At 40.1% G+C, this 18,194-nt stretch overlaps 1 protein-coding gene across 1 annotated transcript; it reads right to left on the minus strand.

Moving 5' to 3' along the window:
- Positions 1-615: 615 nt before the first annotated feature.
- Positions 616-14,114, minus strand: LOC103507095 (spermidine synthase). Its single transcript, XM_017443172.2, has 5 exons — positions 14,078-14,114; positions 13,460-13,534; positions 12,823-12,945; positions 12,234-12,370; positions 616-1,030 (listed from the first exon to the last, which is right to left on the minus strand). The coding sequence occupies exons 1-5, from the start codon at positions 14,112-14,114 to the stop codon at positions 884-886; spliced, it is 519 nt and encodes a 172-aa protein (XP_017298661.1). The 3' UTR covers positions 616-883.
- Between the last annotated feature and the right edge of the window lie 4,080 nt (positions 14,115-18,194).

The raw sequence follows: 18,194 nt of genomic DNA on the forward strand, positions 1-18,194 counted from the left end.
TATCGTCCCGAAATCGAAGAGAGAAGGAAGACAGGATAGGAGAGGACCCAGAAAAAGAGGACAATTTCAAAACCTCTTCTTTTCTCACAGAAAGACCGAAAATGGGTTTTTGAACCGAGAAACACCTCGGTTCCATTTCAAAGTTTAATCTCGGGCCCAAATCAGACCAGATTTAAATATATCTGATCCAAGTAGGTAGAGTTTAGTGTAGACAACCTGAGCCTCTGAACAAGTACCAAAGTGCCCATTTAAACCGTCTTCATCTAGATATAAACAAGTATAGGTACCCAAACTACCGAAAGAACTACGAACATCAAGTAAGTAACAAAACTGACAAACCGTCCCGTCTTCATCTAGATAGGAAGAAATTTATGGCTGAACTCCTTCTACAAACATACCAGACTACAGACTACAAGCTACGAACATAATATTTAAGTAAGTAGATACCTAAGGATTTTTTTTTCAAGAGGTTTGACAGAGGGAACTGTAACTGCTATGGTCTTATCGTCCCGAAATCGAAGAGAGAAGGAAGACAGGGCGGAATTTCTTTTATCACAGACAATTATGATTATGTGTATTTGTTTATTCCTAATTTATTTTGGCTAAACAAGTATTTTTTTATTTTTTATCTTGATTCAATAAAGGATATATGTATCTTGAAGATTCTTTATACTGCTAATTTATAACACTTGTTTACACTGCTTTTTATTTATACTAATGTACTGCGCCCATCTGCTAAGATGAGATGAAAAGTCCCTTTAATCATTATTTGACTTTTGAATCCGTACGTCCACAGAACCCAGGGTTACTCACGGCATCGCAGCCTATATGTCCAGGGCAATCAGATCAATTTTTCAGATTCCGCTAAGACCAAATCTCCGGATTACGAAGAGAATTTCTTGAGAGCATTCCTGGCAAACAGGGGCAGCTGGAATGCCGATGTGTGGACCTCCTTAGAGTAATACCTGAGTTTCATTTGCTCCAACTCTGCCTCAGAGAATATCCTCACGGGCTTCTCGAAATTTGTATCCTGGAAACAAAAAGGGCCAGGATGAGTCCCGGGTTCTATTCCCACAGTCGGAAAAAAACATATTTTGATTGCAAATATTTCAACGGGGTACTTTCTGGTGTTCTCATGTTAACCCAGCACCTAAATGGGAAGTATTGCGTCTGATCGTCCATCTGATGAGAGACATACTACGGGATGGGCATGCTACGACACAAATTACACGAGTCTAATGTAGCAGTTGTTTCATTGCTACGAAATAAAACCGGCGAAAAATTAGCGGAAAAAAAGAGCAATAAGAAGTGAGTGGTTCAGTGAAGTGTAGAACCCACTTAGAAAACCCTAAAGGTTAAAACGAGCTAAAACTCTGCTTAGCCATGCAAAACGTTGTTTAACCTAAGTGTTCCGTCGGGAACAGATAAATTAACTACTCGTACACCTAGGTATTATCTAATGGAGCATTTGCAAATGGGTAAAAAATATTAATAAATGGTCGATTCCTATGTAAAAAGTTGGGAAAAATCCAAATCTGAGGACAAAACTCCGAAATAATAACAATAAAAGGTCGAAAATTCAATTTTTATTTTCCGTCAGAGTCCTGAACTCTGACGTCAGACTTCAAGAGATGTGCAGAAACGTATGCACACAAACATGAATTGCGCAGAAATGCATGCGCACAAACCGATTAATGTGTTGCCTGCGAGGGAGCTTTGGTCAGGACATTTGATGTGACGTCATCGCCTACGAGAGCGTATGCCGTGACGTCAAAGTTTACGATTTACCGGTATTTTTTGAATCGATTTATCTCGGGATCTAGAAGTCGTAGAAGAAAAAGAAAAATTCCGTTGGTCCTCATTTTTCGATTTTTTTATAGCGGCTCCCCAGAGCTCTTTAGGTGGCTTTCAGGTATGTACCACAATATTGTTTTAGGTGTAAAGCACTTTGCATAATGAAACCATTTCACGGCGCTCATACATGTGATTTTATTAACGAGCTCATTTACTTTCCTTCGCAACTCTAAACGATACCTACAGATTGATGCAAAAAATAAACCTTGTTTACTCTACAGTCTACTACATTCATGCCAAATTTCAAGTTTTAACGAAAAAAACCATTGATGTCAACATCATACAAACATTACAAACACTTTTATTTGAGGCGACCTATCACAAAACGATAGTGACATACCTTGTCTAGACCTGCAAATTGGGCCAGTACAACTTGATGTCCTATGAAATATCAATGTTTTTAACGTCATTAGAAAAAAATTAAGACGAAGAAAAACCCCTATCCTTCCACTGCTTGATAATTGAGAGAGAGAGAGAGAGGGAGAGAGAGAGAGAAAGAGAGAGAGAGAGAGAGGGAGAGACCGAAATGTGAGAAATAACGCGTTTATCAGTCAACATTATCCTTATCTTATTGATTGGGATCCTGAATGAGTTCCCAGGTAATGCGCGATGGTTCATGAGAAACGTAAATAGACGCAGGACAAAGCGCCGCGCTGACCAAACATAACTAGGGATACCCCGCCGTGCCGTGGAGAGGTGTTTTGCCAAATAATTAACGTTTCCGCACTACGCTATGTAGGTACATACCGTCATACCGAGACAAAGCGCCGCGCTGACCAAACATAACCAGGGATACCCCGCCGTGCCGTGGAGAGGTGTTTTGCCAAATAATTAACGTTTCCGCACTACGCTATGTAGGTACATACCGTCATACCGATTCCGTGGAATTGTCGTTCGCAGGCAGAGAGGGAAAGAGAGTTTGCAGAGCACAGAGCGAGGAAAAAAAACCTCCTCCAATGCAGGTACATACGTTAGGCCTGTACCTACTCAATACTACAGTACTTTTTTGTAAGCTTCAGTTCGCGGGTTTGATTCCCACTCTGGGCGGTTTTTCTCGTTAGGTTTATTCTCGGATGACTGATGGCTTTTTAATATCCTGTCTTCCTTCTCTCTTCGCTTTTGGGACGATAGGACTTAGCAGTTACCCTCTATTAAACCTCGCGGAAAAAAAAAAAAAAAAAAAATTTCGTTTTCCCTCCAACTCTGCCTCAGAGAATATCCTCACGGGCTTCTCGAAATTTGTATCCTGGAAACAAAAAGGGCCAGGATTAGTCCCGGGTTCAATACCCACAGTCGGGAAGAAAAAAACATATTTTGATTGCAAATATTTCAACGGGGTACTTTCTGGTGTTCTCATGTTGACCCAGCATCTAAATGGGAAGTATTGTGTCTCTTCTCGTCCATCTGATGAGAGACATACTACGGGATGGGCATGCTACGACACAAATTACACGAGTCTAATGTAGCAGTTGTTTCATTGCTACGAAATAAAACCGGCGAAAAATTAGCGGAAAAAAGAGCAATAAGAAGTGAAGTGGTTCAGTGAACTTAGAAAACCCTGAAGGTTAAAACGAGTTAAAACTCTGCTTAGCCATGTAAAACGTTGCTTAACCTAAGTGTTCCGTTGAGAACAGATAAATTAACTCGTACACCTAGGTATTACCTACTTACCTTATTCAAGCTACCCAACACAAATCCTATCTGTCCTGATGGATATGTAGGTACACAGGTAGCACCATAGGTAACCCGGGGTTCTATTACCTTATTCAAGCTACCCAACACAAATCCTATCTGTCCTGATGGATATGTAGGTACACAGGTAGCACCATAGGCAACCCGGGGGAATTCTTCACTATTTCACAAAGTTACCGAGATACCGAGTCTAAACGAGAGCGTTGCCACTCGACTAACCGTGTCACTTTTCTTCCGGGACACAAATTTCGAGGAGCCAGAGAGGATGTTCGAACCCGGACCTCCAGCGTGGCAAGCGAGCGAGTTACCACTGGGCCTGTTACTTGTCGTGAGTGTCATACGATTTTTTCCCGAATGTACTATAGGCAATGTAATTTAAATGAGAGTGTTCCCACTACGCACGACACGATTTTTTTCCCCCCCCGAAGTGGGAACGGGCCTTTAGGCGTTGTTATTTCCCAAGTGACGATACCTGTTATTGATGCTATCAGTGACCAGTCGTGGAGACAAATAGAGACCTCACAAGGCGCGTCCATAAAACAAAGGCACACCTATCTCCAAACACCTATCATACACTTCTTATTTGTTAAAAACAAAAAATATCATTTCATCATCTGAACGCCGAGTGGGACTTTCTGAAAACTACCCCATTATCCCAGTACCTCGGCTAGGAGGAAAGGATGTTGTGATGCCAAGAGACTTTTAAATACATAACAGCCGATCTCTGCTGTGCAGCTTTTTTTTATATAGTACTTCTCTAGGAGAGTCAATCTGTCAAGTAGCAACATATTAGTATAGGAAAAAGAACAACGTCTTCACTTGACTAGTAACTTTGGAAACTGTAGGTAATTTTATTTTACGAGAGATAAAAAAACAATTTTTTTTTTTTTCCAAGGAAGATATGAAAATACCGTATCGGTAGGTGCCTACTACATTGCATTACGATACTTCAAGACTACCGTGCATCCTATACACTATACACAGCGTACGGACGCCAGACGGTATAACCCGTGCGGTACACCGTGTAGGAACGATACAATTCCTACGGACGGTACACTCCGTACGGAATATTTTTTTATAGCGGCTCCCCAGAGCTCTTTAGGTGGCTTTCAGGTATGTACCACAATATTGTTTTAGATGTAAAGCACTTTGCATAATGAAACCATTTCACGGCGCTCATACATGTGATTTTATTAACGAGCTCATGCCAAATTTCGAGTTTTAACAAAAAAAAACCATTGATGTCAACATCATACAAACATTACAAACACTTTTATTTGAGGCGACCTACCATAAAACGATAGTGACATACCTTGTCTAGACCTGCAAATTGGGCCAGTACAACTTGATGTCCTATGAAATATCAATGTTTTTAACGCCATTAGAAAAAAATTAAGACGAAGAAAACCCCCTATCATTCCACTGCTTGATAATAGATCAGTTGCGCTTACTTGGGTGATGTTTCAAAGTCATAGAGCAGGAAAAATGAGGACCAACGGAATTTTTCTTTTTCTTCTACGACTTCTAGATCCCGAGATAAATCGATTAAAAAAATACCGGTAAATCGTGAACTTTGACGTCACGGCATACGCTCCCGTAGGCGATGACGTCACATCAAATGTCCCGAGCAAAGCTCCCCGGGAATCGAACCCGGGTCTCCCGCGTGCAAGGCGAGCGCAGTGACCACTACGCCATGGGAGCTGACGATAGTGGTAAAATACGCAAGTTCAGTTCATTTCACCCACAATGGGTTAGTTCTAAATTGACCTCAAAGAAGATAAGTAGGTTATATTCAAACTCCGCCGATTAGCCTTAGCCAGCCTGGTCACGTTGGAAGGTAGCCCGCCTTGTAAGCATAAGCGCTAGTTCGTGGGTTTGATTCCCACCTGGGGCGAACTTCATCCCAAACAGACAAGGGTCGTTCTCAGAACAGCTGGCTTTCTTTTGTCGATTCCTGCCCGGGGCGAATTTCATCCTGAACAGAAAATGTTCGTTCTCGGAAAGGCTGGTTTTCTTCTATCCTGCCCTCGTTTCACTCTTCAATTTCGGGACAATATAGGTTATAAGTCCTCCGTTGTTATTGTTATAGTTCGCTCTATCAAACCTCTCAAACCGCCAGCCTAGTTAGCTTAGTTGGTAGTGCGTCTGCCTTGTAAGCGCTAGGCCGCGGGTTCGATTCCCGCGCGGGGCGGATTTTATCCTGATGGAATAATGTTGGTTCTCGGAACGGCTGGCTTTCTCCTATCCTGTCTTCCTTCTCTCTTCGATTTCGGGACGATAAGACCATAGCAGTTACAGTTCCCTCTGTCAAACCTCTTTAAAAAAAAATCCTATACCTACCTACCCAGCTAAGAAGATTTTATCTCCCAACTAGGTAGGTATGTAGTTAAGTACCTACCTTGTAAAACTAGAAAATGTACCTATTTTCCTCTCCCCTCCCCTCCTCTCTCTCTTTCTCTCTTGTTATTTTATTTTCCAACAAAAAGTTATGTTCATATAAATTTCCCGTTTTTTTTATTCCATTTTTATCATTATTCCATTTTTTTATATTTTCTTCTCTCTCTGCCTTTCTCTCGCTCTCTTTATTTATTTCTCGTTCTCTCTCTTTCTCGTACGCTGTACTTTATTTTTTTCTCTCTCTTTTTATTTTTTAATAAAAATAAAAACGGATATTATTTTCACTGAGAAGAATGAATGTGTAAATTGGGAGAGGGAGAGAGAGAAGGGAGAGAGAGAGAGAAGGGAGAGAGAGAGAGAGAGGGCGAGAGAGGGAGAAAGAGAGGAGAGACAGAGGGCAAGTTGACTTCTCCTTTTATGGCATCTTTATAAAGTCCCGGATTTGATCCCAACCATTGACTTGGACTCGAACCACCAACCTCCGGATTCGAAGGCCAAAAGTATTTTGAGCCTCAGGGCCAAAAGTATTTTGAGCCTCAGGGCCAAAAGTATTTTGAGCCTCAGGGCCAAAAGTTAAAGCTTTTTTAAGAGATAAGGACCTAATTCTAAAAGACCCAAGAAAAGAAAAATCACGAAAAATATAAGGTTAACTGTACGTAAATAGATCTGTATTTTTTAATATAATAAAGGTATAATAGACACAAGTTATGTGATGAACAGACTTAAAATGTGGAAATATTGAACAAAAATAAATTCAACTAAATGATAAATGCTGTAAAATTAAATAAAAAAATAAAATGCTACCAAGTTACATGTAAAAATGTATGACTTTTTGTTTGAAAAATAATATAGCACCTTGTTTTAATTGTTTAAAAAATAATGGGTGATCACTCAAATGAATATAAATAAAAATAATGGGTGACTTCTCTAGGTTACTATCTTGTACATCTAGTAATTGGCGTTAAAAATCCTGTGTTTGATGTATGTATACGTAAAACTAACAATATAATCATAGAAAATAATAGACAATATTTTTTATATAAAAAAAGTTGGTTTCGAGCAAAATAATTCTGGAGGGATTTAATGAACAAATGGAAGTGCATGAAGCTAATAATAATATTGGTCCTTGGAATGTATCTGATTGTAACAGTAGATAAATTATGTTTAATAATAATAATATCACTTTTATAAGTTGTACTCAGTACTGTCCAGAATGAGATTCCATGCGTATTTAACACAAGCCTGACCCATGCCACCCTTTCACAGGATTTGATTCTCCCTCTGAGTTCTAAATTGACCTCAAAGAAGATAAGTAGGTTATATTCAAACTCCGCCGATTAGCCTTAGCCAGCCTAGTCACCTTGGAGGGTAGCCCGCCTTGTAAGCATAAGCGCTAGTTCGTGGGTTTGATTCCCACCTGGGGCGAATTTCATCCCAAACAGACAAGGGTCGTTCTCGGAACAGCTAGCTTTCTTTTGTCGATTCCTCCCCGGGGCGAATTTCGTTCTGAACAGAAAAGATTCGTTCTCGGAAAGGCTGGTTTTCTTCTATCCTGCCCTTGTTTCACTCTTCGATTTCGAGACAATATGGGTTATAAAGACCTCCGTTATTATTGTTACAGTTCGCTCTATCAAACCTCTCAAACCGCCAGCCTAGTTAGCTTAGTTGGTAGTGCGTCTGCCTTGTAAGCGATAGGCCGCGGGTTCGATTCCCGCGCGGGGCGGATTTTATCCTGATGGGATAATGTTCGTTCTTGGAACGGCTGGCTTTCTCCTATCCTGTCTTCCTTCTCTCTTCGATTTCGGGACGATAAGACCATAGCAGTTACAATTCCCTCTGTCAAACCTCTTTAAAAAAAACTTCTCAAACCAAACCAATAATAAAATTGAGTTTCTACTTTCTACACCACTGAGGTTACAGACTCAATAAGTTACCTCTCACTTTCTTGTCATCACCGCTCATCTCGAAAAACCACAAATAAATATTCTGCAATAAATACCTCTGAGTCGGGTCTATGGTTCTAGACGGCTTTACGGTTCGCTCATATTTCACCATTAGTTCTCTTCATAGTCGGGCTTAGAATTGGAACCTACATAGTGGTTCAGTGAACTGAAAAAAAAACACAGGAAAAGGGGCCCTACGAGGCCCCCATGGGTCTTGTCACAAAAGATCTAACCAGGTCGCAGTGACCAAGGGCGTTTATTAAAGCCGATGGCCCTACCTTTACCAATTTACCCCCATGGGTCTGACTGGGCCCAAACCTAATGAGAAAATTAAGTCAGCAATTAGGGGACACGGTTAGCCCAGTGGTAACGCGCTTGCGTGTCATGCAGAAGGTTCCGGGTTCGATGCCCACCATCGACAAAAAAAAAAAAAAATGCATTCTTTTTTCGATTGCAAATATTTTAAGGGGTTACTTTCTTGTGTTCTCGTGTTGACCCAGCACATAAATGGGAAGTAGGTATTGTGTCTCTTCTCGCACATCTGATGAGAGGCATACTACGGGATAGGTATGCTAAGAGTCGTAGGATGGGCATGTTACGACAGAGGGGACACGGTTAGCCCAGTGGTAACGCGCTTGCGTGTCATGCAGAAGGTTCCGGGTTCGATGCTCACCATCGACAAAAAAAATTGCATTCTTTTTTCGATTGCAAATATTTTAAGGGGTTACTTTCTGGTGTTCTCGTGTTGACCCAGCACATAAATGGGAAGTATTGTGTCTCTTATCGCCCATCTGATGAGAGGCATACTACGGGATAGGTATGCTAAGAGTCGTAGGATGGGCATGTTACGACAGAGAGCCAAGTCTAATGTTGCAGTTGTTTCATTGCTATGAAATAAAAACAGTTGTCAAACACTCATCTTTTTTCAAAGCTTTTTTAAGAGATAAGGACCTAATTCTAAAAGACGTAAGAAAAGAAAAATGACGAAAAATATATGGTCAACTGTACGTAAATAGATCTGTATTTATTAATATAATAAAGGTATAATATACACAAGTTATGTGATGAACAGACTTAAAATATGGAAATATTGAACAAAAATAAATTCAACTAAATTATAAATGCTGTAAAATTAAATAAAAAAATAAAATGCTACAAAGTTACATGTAAAAATGTATGACTTTTCGTTTGAAAAATAATATAGCACCTTGTTTTAATTGTTTAAAAAATAATGGGTGACTTCTCTAAGTTACTATCTTGTACATCTCGTAATTGGCGATAAAAATCCTGTATTTGATGTATGTATGTATGTATGTATACGTATAGGTAAAACTAACAATGTAATCATAGAAAATAATAGACAATATTTTTTATATAAAAAAGTTGGTTTCGAGCAAAATAATTCTGGAGGGATTTAATGAACAAATGGAAGTGCATGAAGCTAATAATATTGGTCCTTGGAATGTATCTGATTGTAACAGTAGATATTATGTTTAATAATAATAATAATATCACTTTTATAAGCTGTACTCAGTACTGTCCAGAATGAGATTCCATGCGTATTTAACACAAGCCTGACCCATGCCACCCTTTCACAGGATTTGATTCTCCCTCTTGCCAATCTAGGGCACCTCTCAGAGTCCAACTATTTTCTACCATTTCTTCGTGGAATTTCTTTTATCACAGACAATTATGATTATGTGTAATTTAATTTGGCTAAACAAGTATGTATTTTTACATGGTTTTACTTAACTTGAGATCTCTGTTTGTTTGTTTGTTTGTTTGTTTGTTTGTTTGTTTGTTTGTAATTTGTTTGTTTGGGTCAAATCTTGTTTTGTATTTTTATCTTGATTCAATAAAGCATATATGTATGTTGAAGATTCTTTATACTGCTAATTTATAACACTTGTTTACACTGCTTTTTATTTATACTAATGTACTGCGCCCATCTGCTAAGATGAGATGAAAAGTCCCTTTAATGATTATTTGACTTTTGAATCCGTACGTCCACAGAACCCAGGGTTACTCACGGCATCGCAGCCCATATGTCCAGGGCAATCAGATCAATTTTTCAGATTCCGCCAAGACCAAATCTCCGGATTACGAAGAGAATTTCTTGAGAGCATTCCTGGCAAACAGGGGCAGCTGGAATGCCGATGTGTGGACCTCCTATGTTGTAGCGTGTTGTCTACACAGTCTAAGGAGTACCATACTTACCTTATTCAAGCTACCCAACACAAATCCTATCTGTCCCGATGGATATGTAGGTACACAGGTAGCACCATAGGCAACCCGAGGGAATACAGAGGCACAGTGTTGTAGCGTGTTGCCTACACAGTCTAAGGAGTACCATACTTACCTTATTCAAGCTACCCAACACAAATCCTATCTGTCCTGATGGATATGTAGGTACACAGGTAGCACCATAGGCAACCCGAGGGAATACAGAGGCACAGTGTTGTAGCGTGTTGCCTACACAGTCTAAGGAGTACCATACTTACCTTATTCAAGCTACCCAACACAAATCCTATCTGTCCCGATGGATATGTAGGTACACAGGTAGCACCATAGGCAACCCGAGGGAATACAGAGGCACAGTGTTGTAGCGTGTTGCCTACACAGTCTAAGGAGTACCATACTTACCTTATTCAAGCTACCCAACACAAATCCTATCTGTCCCGATGGATATGTAGGTACACAGGTAGCACCATAGGCAACCCGAGGGAATACAGAGGCACAGTGTTGTAGCGTGTTGCCTACACAGTCTAAGGAGTACCATACTTACCTTATTCAAGCTACCCAACACAAATCCTATCTGTCCCGATGGATATGTAGGTACACAGGTAGCACCATAGGCAACCCGAGGGAATACAGAGGCACAGTGTTGTAGCGTGTTGCCTACACAGTCTAAGGAGTACCATACTTACCTTATTCAAGCTACCCAACACAAATCCTATCTGTCCCGATGGATATGTAGGTACACAGGTAGCACCATAGGCAACCCGAGGGAATACAGAGGCACAGTGTTGTAGCGTGTTGCCTACACAGTCTAAGGAGTACCATACTTACCTTATTCAAGCTACCCAACACAAATCCTATCTGTCCCGATGGATATGTAGGTACACAGGTAGCACCATAGGCAACCCGAGGGAATACAGAGGCACAGTGTTGTAGCGTGTTGCCTACACAGTCTAAGGAGTACCATACTTACCTTATTCAAGCTACCCAACACAAATCCTATCTGTCCCGATGGATATGTAGGTACACAGGTAGCACCATAGGCAACCCGAGGGAATACAGAGGCACAGTGTTGTAGCGTGTTGCCTACACAGTCTAAGGAGTACCATACTTACCTTATTCAAGCTACCCAACACAAATCCTATCTGTCCCGATGGATATGTAGGTACACAGGTAGCACCATAGGCAACCCGAGGGAATACAGAGGCACAGTGTTGTAGCGTGTTGCCTACACAGTCTAAGGAGTACCATACTTACCTTATTCAAGCTACCCAACACAAATCCTATCTGTCCCGATGGATATGTAGGTACACAGGTAGCACCATAGGCAACCCGAGGGAATACAGAGGCACAGTGTTGTAGCGTGTTGCCTACACAGTCTAAGGAGTACCATACTTACCTTATTCAAGCTACCCAACACAAATCCTATCTGTCCCGATGGATATGTAGGTACACAGGTAGCACCATAGGCAACCCGAGGGAATACAGAGGCACAGTGTTGTAGCGTGTTGCCTACACAGTCTAAGGAGTACCATACTTACCTTATTCAAGCTACCCAACACAAATCCTATCTGTCCCGATGGATATGTAGGTACACAGGTAGCACCATAGGCAACCCGAGGGAATACAGAGGCACAGTGTTGTAGCGTGTTGCCTACACAGTCTAAGGAGTACCATACTTACCTTATTCAAGCTACCCAACACAAATCCTATCTGTCCCGATGGATATGTAGGTACACAGGTAGCACCATAGGCAACCCGAGGGAATACAGAGGCACAGTGTTGTAGCGTGTTGCCTACACAGTCTAAGGAGTACCATACTTACCTTATTCAAGCTACCCAACACAAATCCTATCTGTCCCGATGGATATGTAGGTACACAGGTAGCACCATAGGCAACCCGAGGGAATACAGAGGCACAGTGTTGTAGCGTGTTGCCTACACAGTCTAAGGAGTACCATACTTACCTTATTCAAGCTACCCAACACAAATCCTATCTGTCCCGATGGATATGTAGGTACACAGGTAGCACCATAGGCAACCCGAGGGAATACAGAGGCACAGTGTTGTAGCGTGTTGCCTACACAGTCTAAGGAGTACCATACTTACCTTATTCAAGCTACCCAACACAAATCCTATCTGTCCCGATGGATATGTAGGTACACAGGTAGCACCATAGGCAACCCGAGGGAATACAGAGGCACAGTGTTGTAGCGTGTTGCCTACACAGTCTAAGGAGTACCATACTTACCTTATTCAAGCTACCCCATATGCATTTTTGTGTAGAACTACAACTCGTGAACGCACAACTCGCGAGAATTCGTCAAGCCGAATCTGGGATACAGAAATGTGTAAAACGCAGCTTGAGAGAAAGAGGTACGTAAAGCCTGATACATACGACACGACCCGGCCCCGCAGCACCGCCCACCACCAGACCGCACATGTTTTTGACGGGCCCTGACATAAAGTCGGTGCAATCCTGCCGTGCCGATAACCCAGGATATCCTGGGAATATCCTGAATTTCCTTATCTACAGGATCACTCGAGTCGGTAATAATCACATCGAACTCCTGCTGATGTTCCGACATAAACTTGAACCTATCTCCTATCAGTGGTTGAGCTAGGCTATGCTTGGCTAGGCTTAGCTGGGCTAGGACAGGCTAGGCTAAGGTCTAGGGTAAAAACACCATTGTCTTACCTACAGGATCACTCGAGTCGGTAATAATCACATCAGCACCGCCCACCACCAGACCGCACATGTTTTTGACGGGCCCTGACATAAAGTCAGTGCAATCCTGCCGTGCCGATAACCCAGGATATCCTGGGAATATCCTCAATTTCCTTATCTACAGGATCACTCGAGTCGGTATTAATCACATCGAACTCCTGCTGATGTTCTGACATAAAGTTGAACCTATCTCCTATCAGTGGTTGGGCTAGGCTATGCTTGGCTAGGCTAAGCTGGGCTAGGACAGGCTAGGCTAAGGTCTAGGGTAAAAACACCATTGTCTTACCTACAGGATCACTCGAGTCGGTAATAATCACATCGAACTCCTGCTGATGTTCCGACATAAACCTGAACCCATCTCCTATCAGTGGTTGGGCTAGGCTAGGCTAAGCTGGGCTAGGACAGGCTAGGCTAAGGTCTAGGGTAAAAACACCATTGTCTTACCTACAGGATCACTCGAGTCGGTAATAATCACATCGAACTCCTGCTGATGTTCCGACATAAACCTGAACCCATCTCCTATCAGTGGTCAGGCTAAGCTAGACTTGTCTAAGCTGGGCTAGGACAGGCTAGGCTAAGGTCTAGGGTAAAAACACCATTGTCTCACCTACAGGATCACTCGAGTCGGTAATAATCACATCGAACTCCTGCTGATGTTCCGACATAAACCTGAACCCATCTCCTATCAGTGGTATTGTCAATTGCAGTCATTACGCGGACAGTTCTTTCTGAGAAGCAGTTTTTTCTAATAGGTCTTTGTAGTTTTAGATAAAGTCCCCTGAGGGATAAGCTTAAGAAATGAATCTTGTACGTACTAAAGTCAAAAGTTGGGTCGGGGCTGGTTTAAGCTGGATTTACCAACAGCCTTATCAAGGCCAGCAAAAATAATAATCGTCAAGGCTCATTCAGCCAACCAAATCTGTGTATATGTATACTTATTTCTTCAGTAGGTACCTATTTACGAGCGGTCAAACTTTCTTGACTTGGCGGGGCGGAGCGCTACCGCGCTCCTTAATACAAAAGGCCCAGCAAAATGGCCAACCTTTTTATTTCATCAATGTACCCTAATCTCCGTCCATATTTCTTCTGTTTGTGTAGGTATGCTCGGATGTCTAGTTTTACAAGTGGAGGAACGCGGAAAGACATAGGCAGCTGTTAACAATCACACCAGCCTTGATTTTTATTCAAATTTAATTAGAATTACCTCATTTGTATTTGTATCTACCGCCAGACAGGAGTTTCACCATTGAAACGGCGGACATTCCAGCAAATCATTGACAATATTACTGATTAAACTGATAAAAATCTGCTGAAATCCGCATGACCTGGTATAACAGCCGTGAAAGTAACTATAACATTCTATGTTCTCACATCGAACAATAATCTACAATTCTACATATTATTAGGTAATAGAGTTATACGAATACAAATTCTTATGCACCTATAGCTAATTATTATTTTGTTTTGTGATGGATTTCTCTTTTATTCTTCTTTTTTTAGCATACAAAAAATTGTATTGACTAAATTAAACCAGTCTACCAAATACCTACATAGGTAACATAGGTACCTAGCCTCCTTGAATCAAGTCTGACGGAACCTTAGCTGTATCCTTCAACATGGCTGCACTAAAAAGAAGTAAAATTTCCTCTATACCTTAGCAAAGTTGATTCATAAGTATTTTCAGACCTATCATCACAAATCAAAGCACCAAACATAAATTTCACTACAATTTGGCGAAACCCACTTGGTTCTTTTTACCAAAATTCATAAAAAAAAAAGAAAAAGAACATAACTATAATGCCCACAAATTGACTATTAATTGGACCGTCTCTGTTGTGGTCAAATAAAAAGCAATGATTTAGCTGAAAAAATAAATAAAATAATAATCTCTAAACATACCTCTACATAACATGAGATCTGGATCAGTAATCAGTAGGCGTCAGCATGCGATACTAAACTGGCGTAGACAATGAACTTTACCGGTAACCGGAATTCAAACCCAGAACCCATGACTCACTCTCACCTCTTGGTTTTGTCACCTTGAAGTTTATTTGCCTAATGCCTTATTAGAAGAGAGCCATTCTACCATTAGTCAACTATTAGTGCTGTAGTCACCTCTATAAGTCTCTGGGTTTTTTGTGACCAGCGTGTTCTTGACATAAAACATGCGAAAATGCTTAACTACAAACAATAGGCCGATTACAGACACAGAATGATAGTTAAGAGTCAGGTGACAAAGGAAAAGTTGCATTAGACTGTCAAAGTGTAATCTACGAGTATGTACCTATAACTATAATAATAGTTTTTTTTTTCTCTCTCAAAATCAAGATAGCTATAAGACTATAAGTTAGGGTAAGTTAAACGATTCGGCTCACAACTCCCAAAATTTCGACGAGGACCGACCAGCTTACCTGACCTTCAATAGCTGCTGAGGCAACATTACCTCATTCTACAAAGTTGCATAGTGCACCATGAAACTTGCATGAAGTTGCACCATGAAGCTTGCATAAAGTTACAAAGTGCATAAAAATTGCATGGTGTCAGATGACGAAGGAAAAGTTGCATTAGACTGTCAAAGTGTATAATACCTATAACTATAATAATAGTTTTTTTCTCTCTCAAAATCAAGATAGCTATAAGACTATAAGTTAGGGTAAGTTAAACGATTTGGCTCACAACTCCCAAATGTCGACGAGGACCGACCAGCTTACCTGACCTTCAATAGCTGCTGAAGCAACATTACCTCATTACTACAAAGTTGCATAGTGCACCATGAAACTTGCATGAAGTTGCACCATGAAGCTTGCATTAAGTTACAAAGTGCATAAAAGTTGCATGATCAGAACTCAACAGAATAATGAAGCATTCAATGGTGAATAATTCGTGATGCCAATTTCAAAATTGCATGATCAGAACTCAACAGAATAATGAAGCATTCAATGGTGAATAATTCGTGATGCCAATTTCACATCTCCAAAGCTTGAAGAAAAATCCTGACCTATAGGAGTTTGGGAAACCTACAAGATATAAATGTAAAAAAAAATCATATAAATAGTATAGATAAGTAGCTATATAAAAATCTTTACACTCGTAAATATACCTAAATATAAATAAGTATATAAAAATCTTTACAACTATAAATAAGCATGTATTTAGAGGGAGTTTGGGAAACCTACAAGATAATAAATGAAAAAAAAAATCATATAAATAGTATAGATAAGCAGGTATATAAAAATCTTTACACTCGTAAATATACCTAAATATAAATAAGTATATAAAAATCTTTACAACTATAAATAAGCATGTATTTAGAACAACCAGGTCTCCTTGCCCATTACATAACCCGAGGATGATCTTCTAAATGACACCTGACATTCTGATGGCCAAAATGTTAACAACATAAATCCTGTTATCAATCTGCCCAAAGGGTATGCCATTAGTTACGAGCACTGACTCGAGACATGAAAATCACCACATCTCGAAGAAAAAGATAAATAGGTAAGGTAGTGGAAAAAAAAACAAGGCCAGTAAGAATCAAACAGGTATGGAACATCAATTTTTCTCAGAAAATTTTAGACATAAAGCTGTGTCCAAACATAGTCGATATCCGTGGTCGATCGACGACTTGAATCTATATTGTCGAGGCACATTTTCAGTCGACGTCGATCGACGGCCGTCGACTATGTGTGGACACAGCTTAATGAGCAAAAACTATTATTGATGTACATACATATGTATATAGAAAGGTTTTTATTTATATATAGATAGGTAGGTAGGTATCATTTTACAATTAACTCCACAGTTAATACACAAGGGACTAGATAGGAGATTGGTATCTAATATCTATGAATATTGAATACCTAATATGTACCAGATTGTACCTATCTTTGTAAATATGACTGAACTTTTACAACTCGGGTGGCTGTCTTCAAACCAATCAATGAAGTTATGATATAACCTGATACTCATTCTAAGCTTGGCCCATTAAAGCTTATGGGCATAACTTAATTTCTATGCTAAATTGCTATTTACTTGGAACTACTTAATTTATTTCATTATCCAATAAAATTTCATGCGAATTCTCAAAGGTAAAAGGAACCTACATATATTAGTATTCCTTTAGGTATACCCGTATACATGAAGTCAGTGATACCTTGATAAGTCCACTTTAAAGAAAGTAAAAAAAAAAAGAACTCAAGTGTATGAAATAATTCTCAACTTAAGTGTACCTATGAAATAATTCAGTGGACAATCTAATGAACTTCAATGTATCAACGAGGGAGAGAGAGAAATTTACCTATTCTCCAATCAAGACAAAGAAAAAAAAAACACCTTAAATAAAATTCAAGTTGAAAAAAAAAATTGAGAGAGTTCTAACACAAAGTGTCCGAAGAGGTTGCCGATATTAGAAAGTAGACGGAGGTATTACTACAATTCACCATTTAATACTACATTCTTATAAAATCCACTCTTAGCCAAATGCCAAGGTCGTATTATACGGAGTATGGCATGTAGGCTAATATAAATCCACAGATATACTGCTTCTATGTTAATGCTAATACCATGTGATACCAGCCTCTGGTCTGGTGAGATTGCTGGGACACTGCTGTTTACTTTCTATTACGCTATGTATGTATAGGGTCCAAATTTTCAAAGTTTTGCATAGCAGACAGCAGGGTACAGAAAGCAATGAAAAAGTCTTTGGATTGGATTTTTGAAAATTGGGAGATGAACCCCCATAATGTGGGGTCAGGGCAGTGCTGTTGGGGATATTTCGGCTTTCAGCGTAATTCTATGAACTCGCCCTCTAAGCTCGAACCCAACCCTTGAGACTTTAGACGTAGGTATGTGACGTATAGGTGTTCCAAGTACCTACTTATTACGCTATGTATGTATATTAGGGTCCAAATTTTCAAAGTTTTGCATAGCACACAGCAGGGTACAGAAAGCAATGAGAAAGTCAGTATTGGATTTGATTTTTGAAAATTGGGAGATGAACCCCCATAATGTGGGGTCAGGGCAGTGCTGTTGGGGATATTTCGGCGTTCAGCGCAATTCTATGAACTCGCCCTCTAAGCTCGAACCCAACCCTTGAGACTTTAGACGTAGGTATGTGACGTATAGGTGTTCCAAGTACCTACGTGGTGTAGGTACTTGGAATCGTGTAATAGAAAATCGTGCGATGTTCACACCAGATTATTTTTTTCTGAAATTTATCAGATGCATTTCATGATTTCAACAATGCTGTATACAACAATGCGGTGATAAATTGGTTTAGCAAGTTAGTAGGAACAGACAACTGACATACTACCATAAAGCCCAGATATAACGGTTATATTGGT

This window comes from Diaphorina citri, unplaced genomic scaffold (assembly GCF_000475195.1).
Source record: "Diaphorina citri unplaced genomic scaffold, Diaci psyllid genome assembly version 1.1 scaffold287, whole genome shotgun sequence".
Taxonomy (NCBI): domain Eukaryota; kingdom Metazoa; phylum Arthropoda; class Insecta; order Hemiptera; family Psyllidae; genus Diaphorina; species Diaphorina citri.

Coding starts and splice junctions, on each gene's coding strand:
- LOC103507095 (XM_017443172.2), bottom strand. CDS start 14,114: ATGTCCGCCGTTTCAATGGTGAAACTCCTGTCTGGCG. Junction 13,535..14,077: donor GGTGAAACTCCTGTCTGGCG/GTAGATACAAAT, acceptor TACCACTGATAG/GAGATGGGTTCAGGTTTATG. Junction 12,946..13,459: donor CGACTCGAGTGATCCTGTAG/GTGAGACAATGG, acceptor GGATATTCCCAG/GATATCCTGGGTTATCGGCA.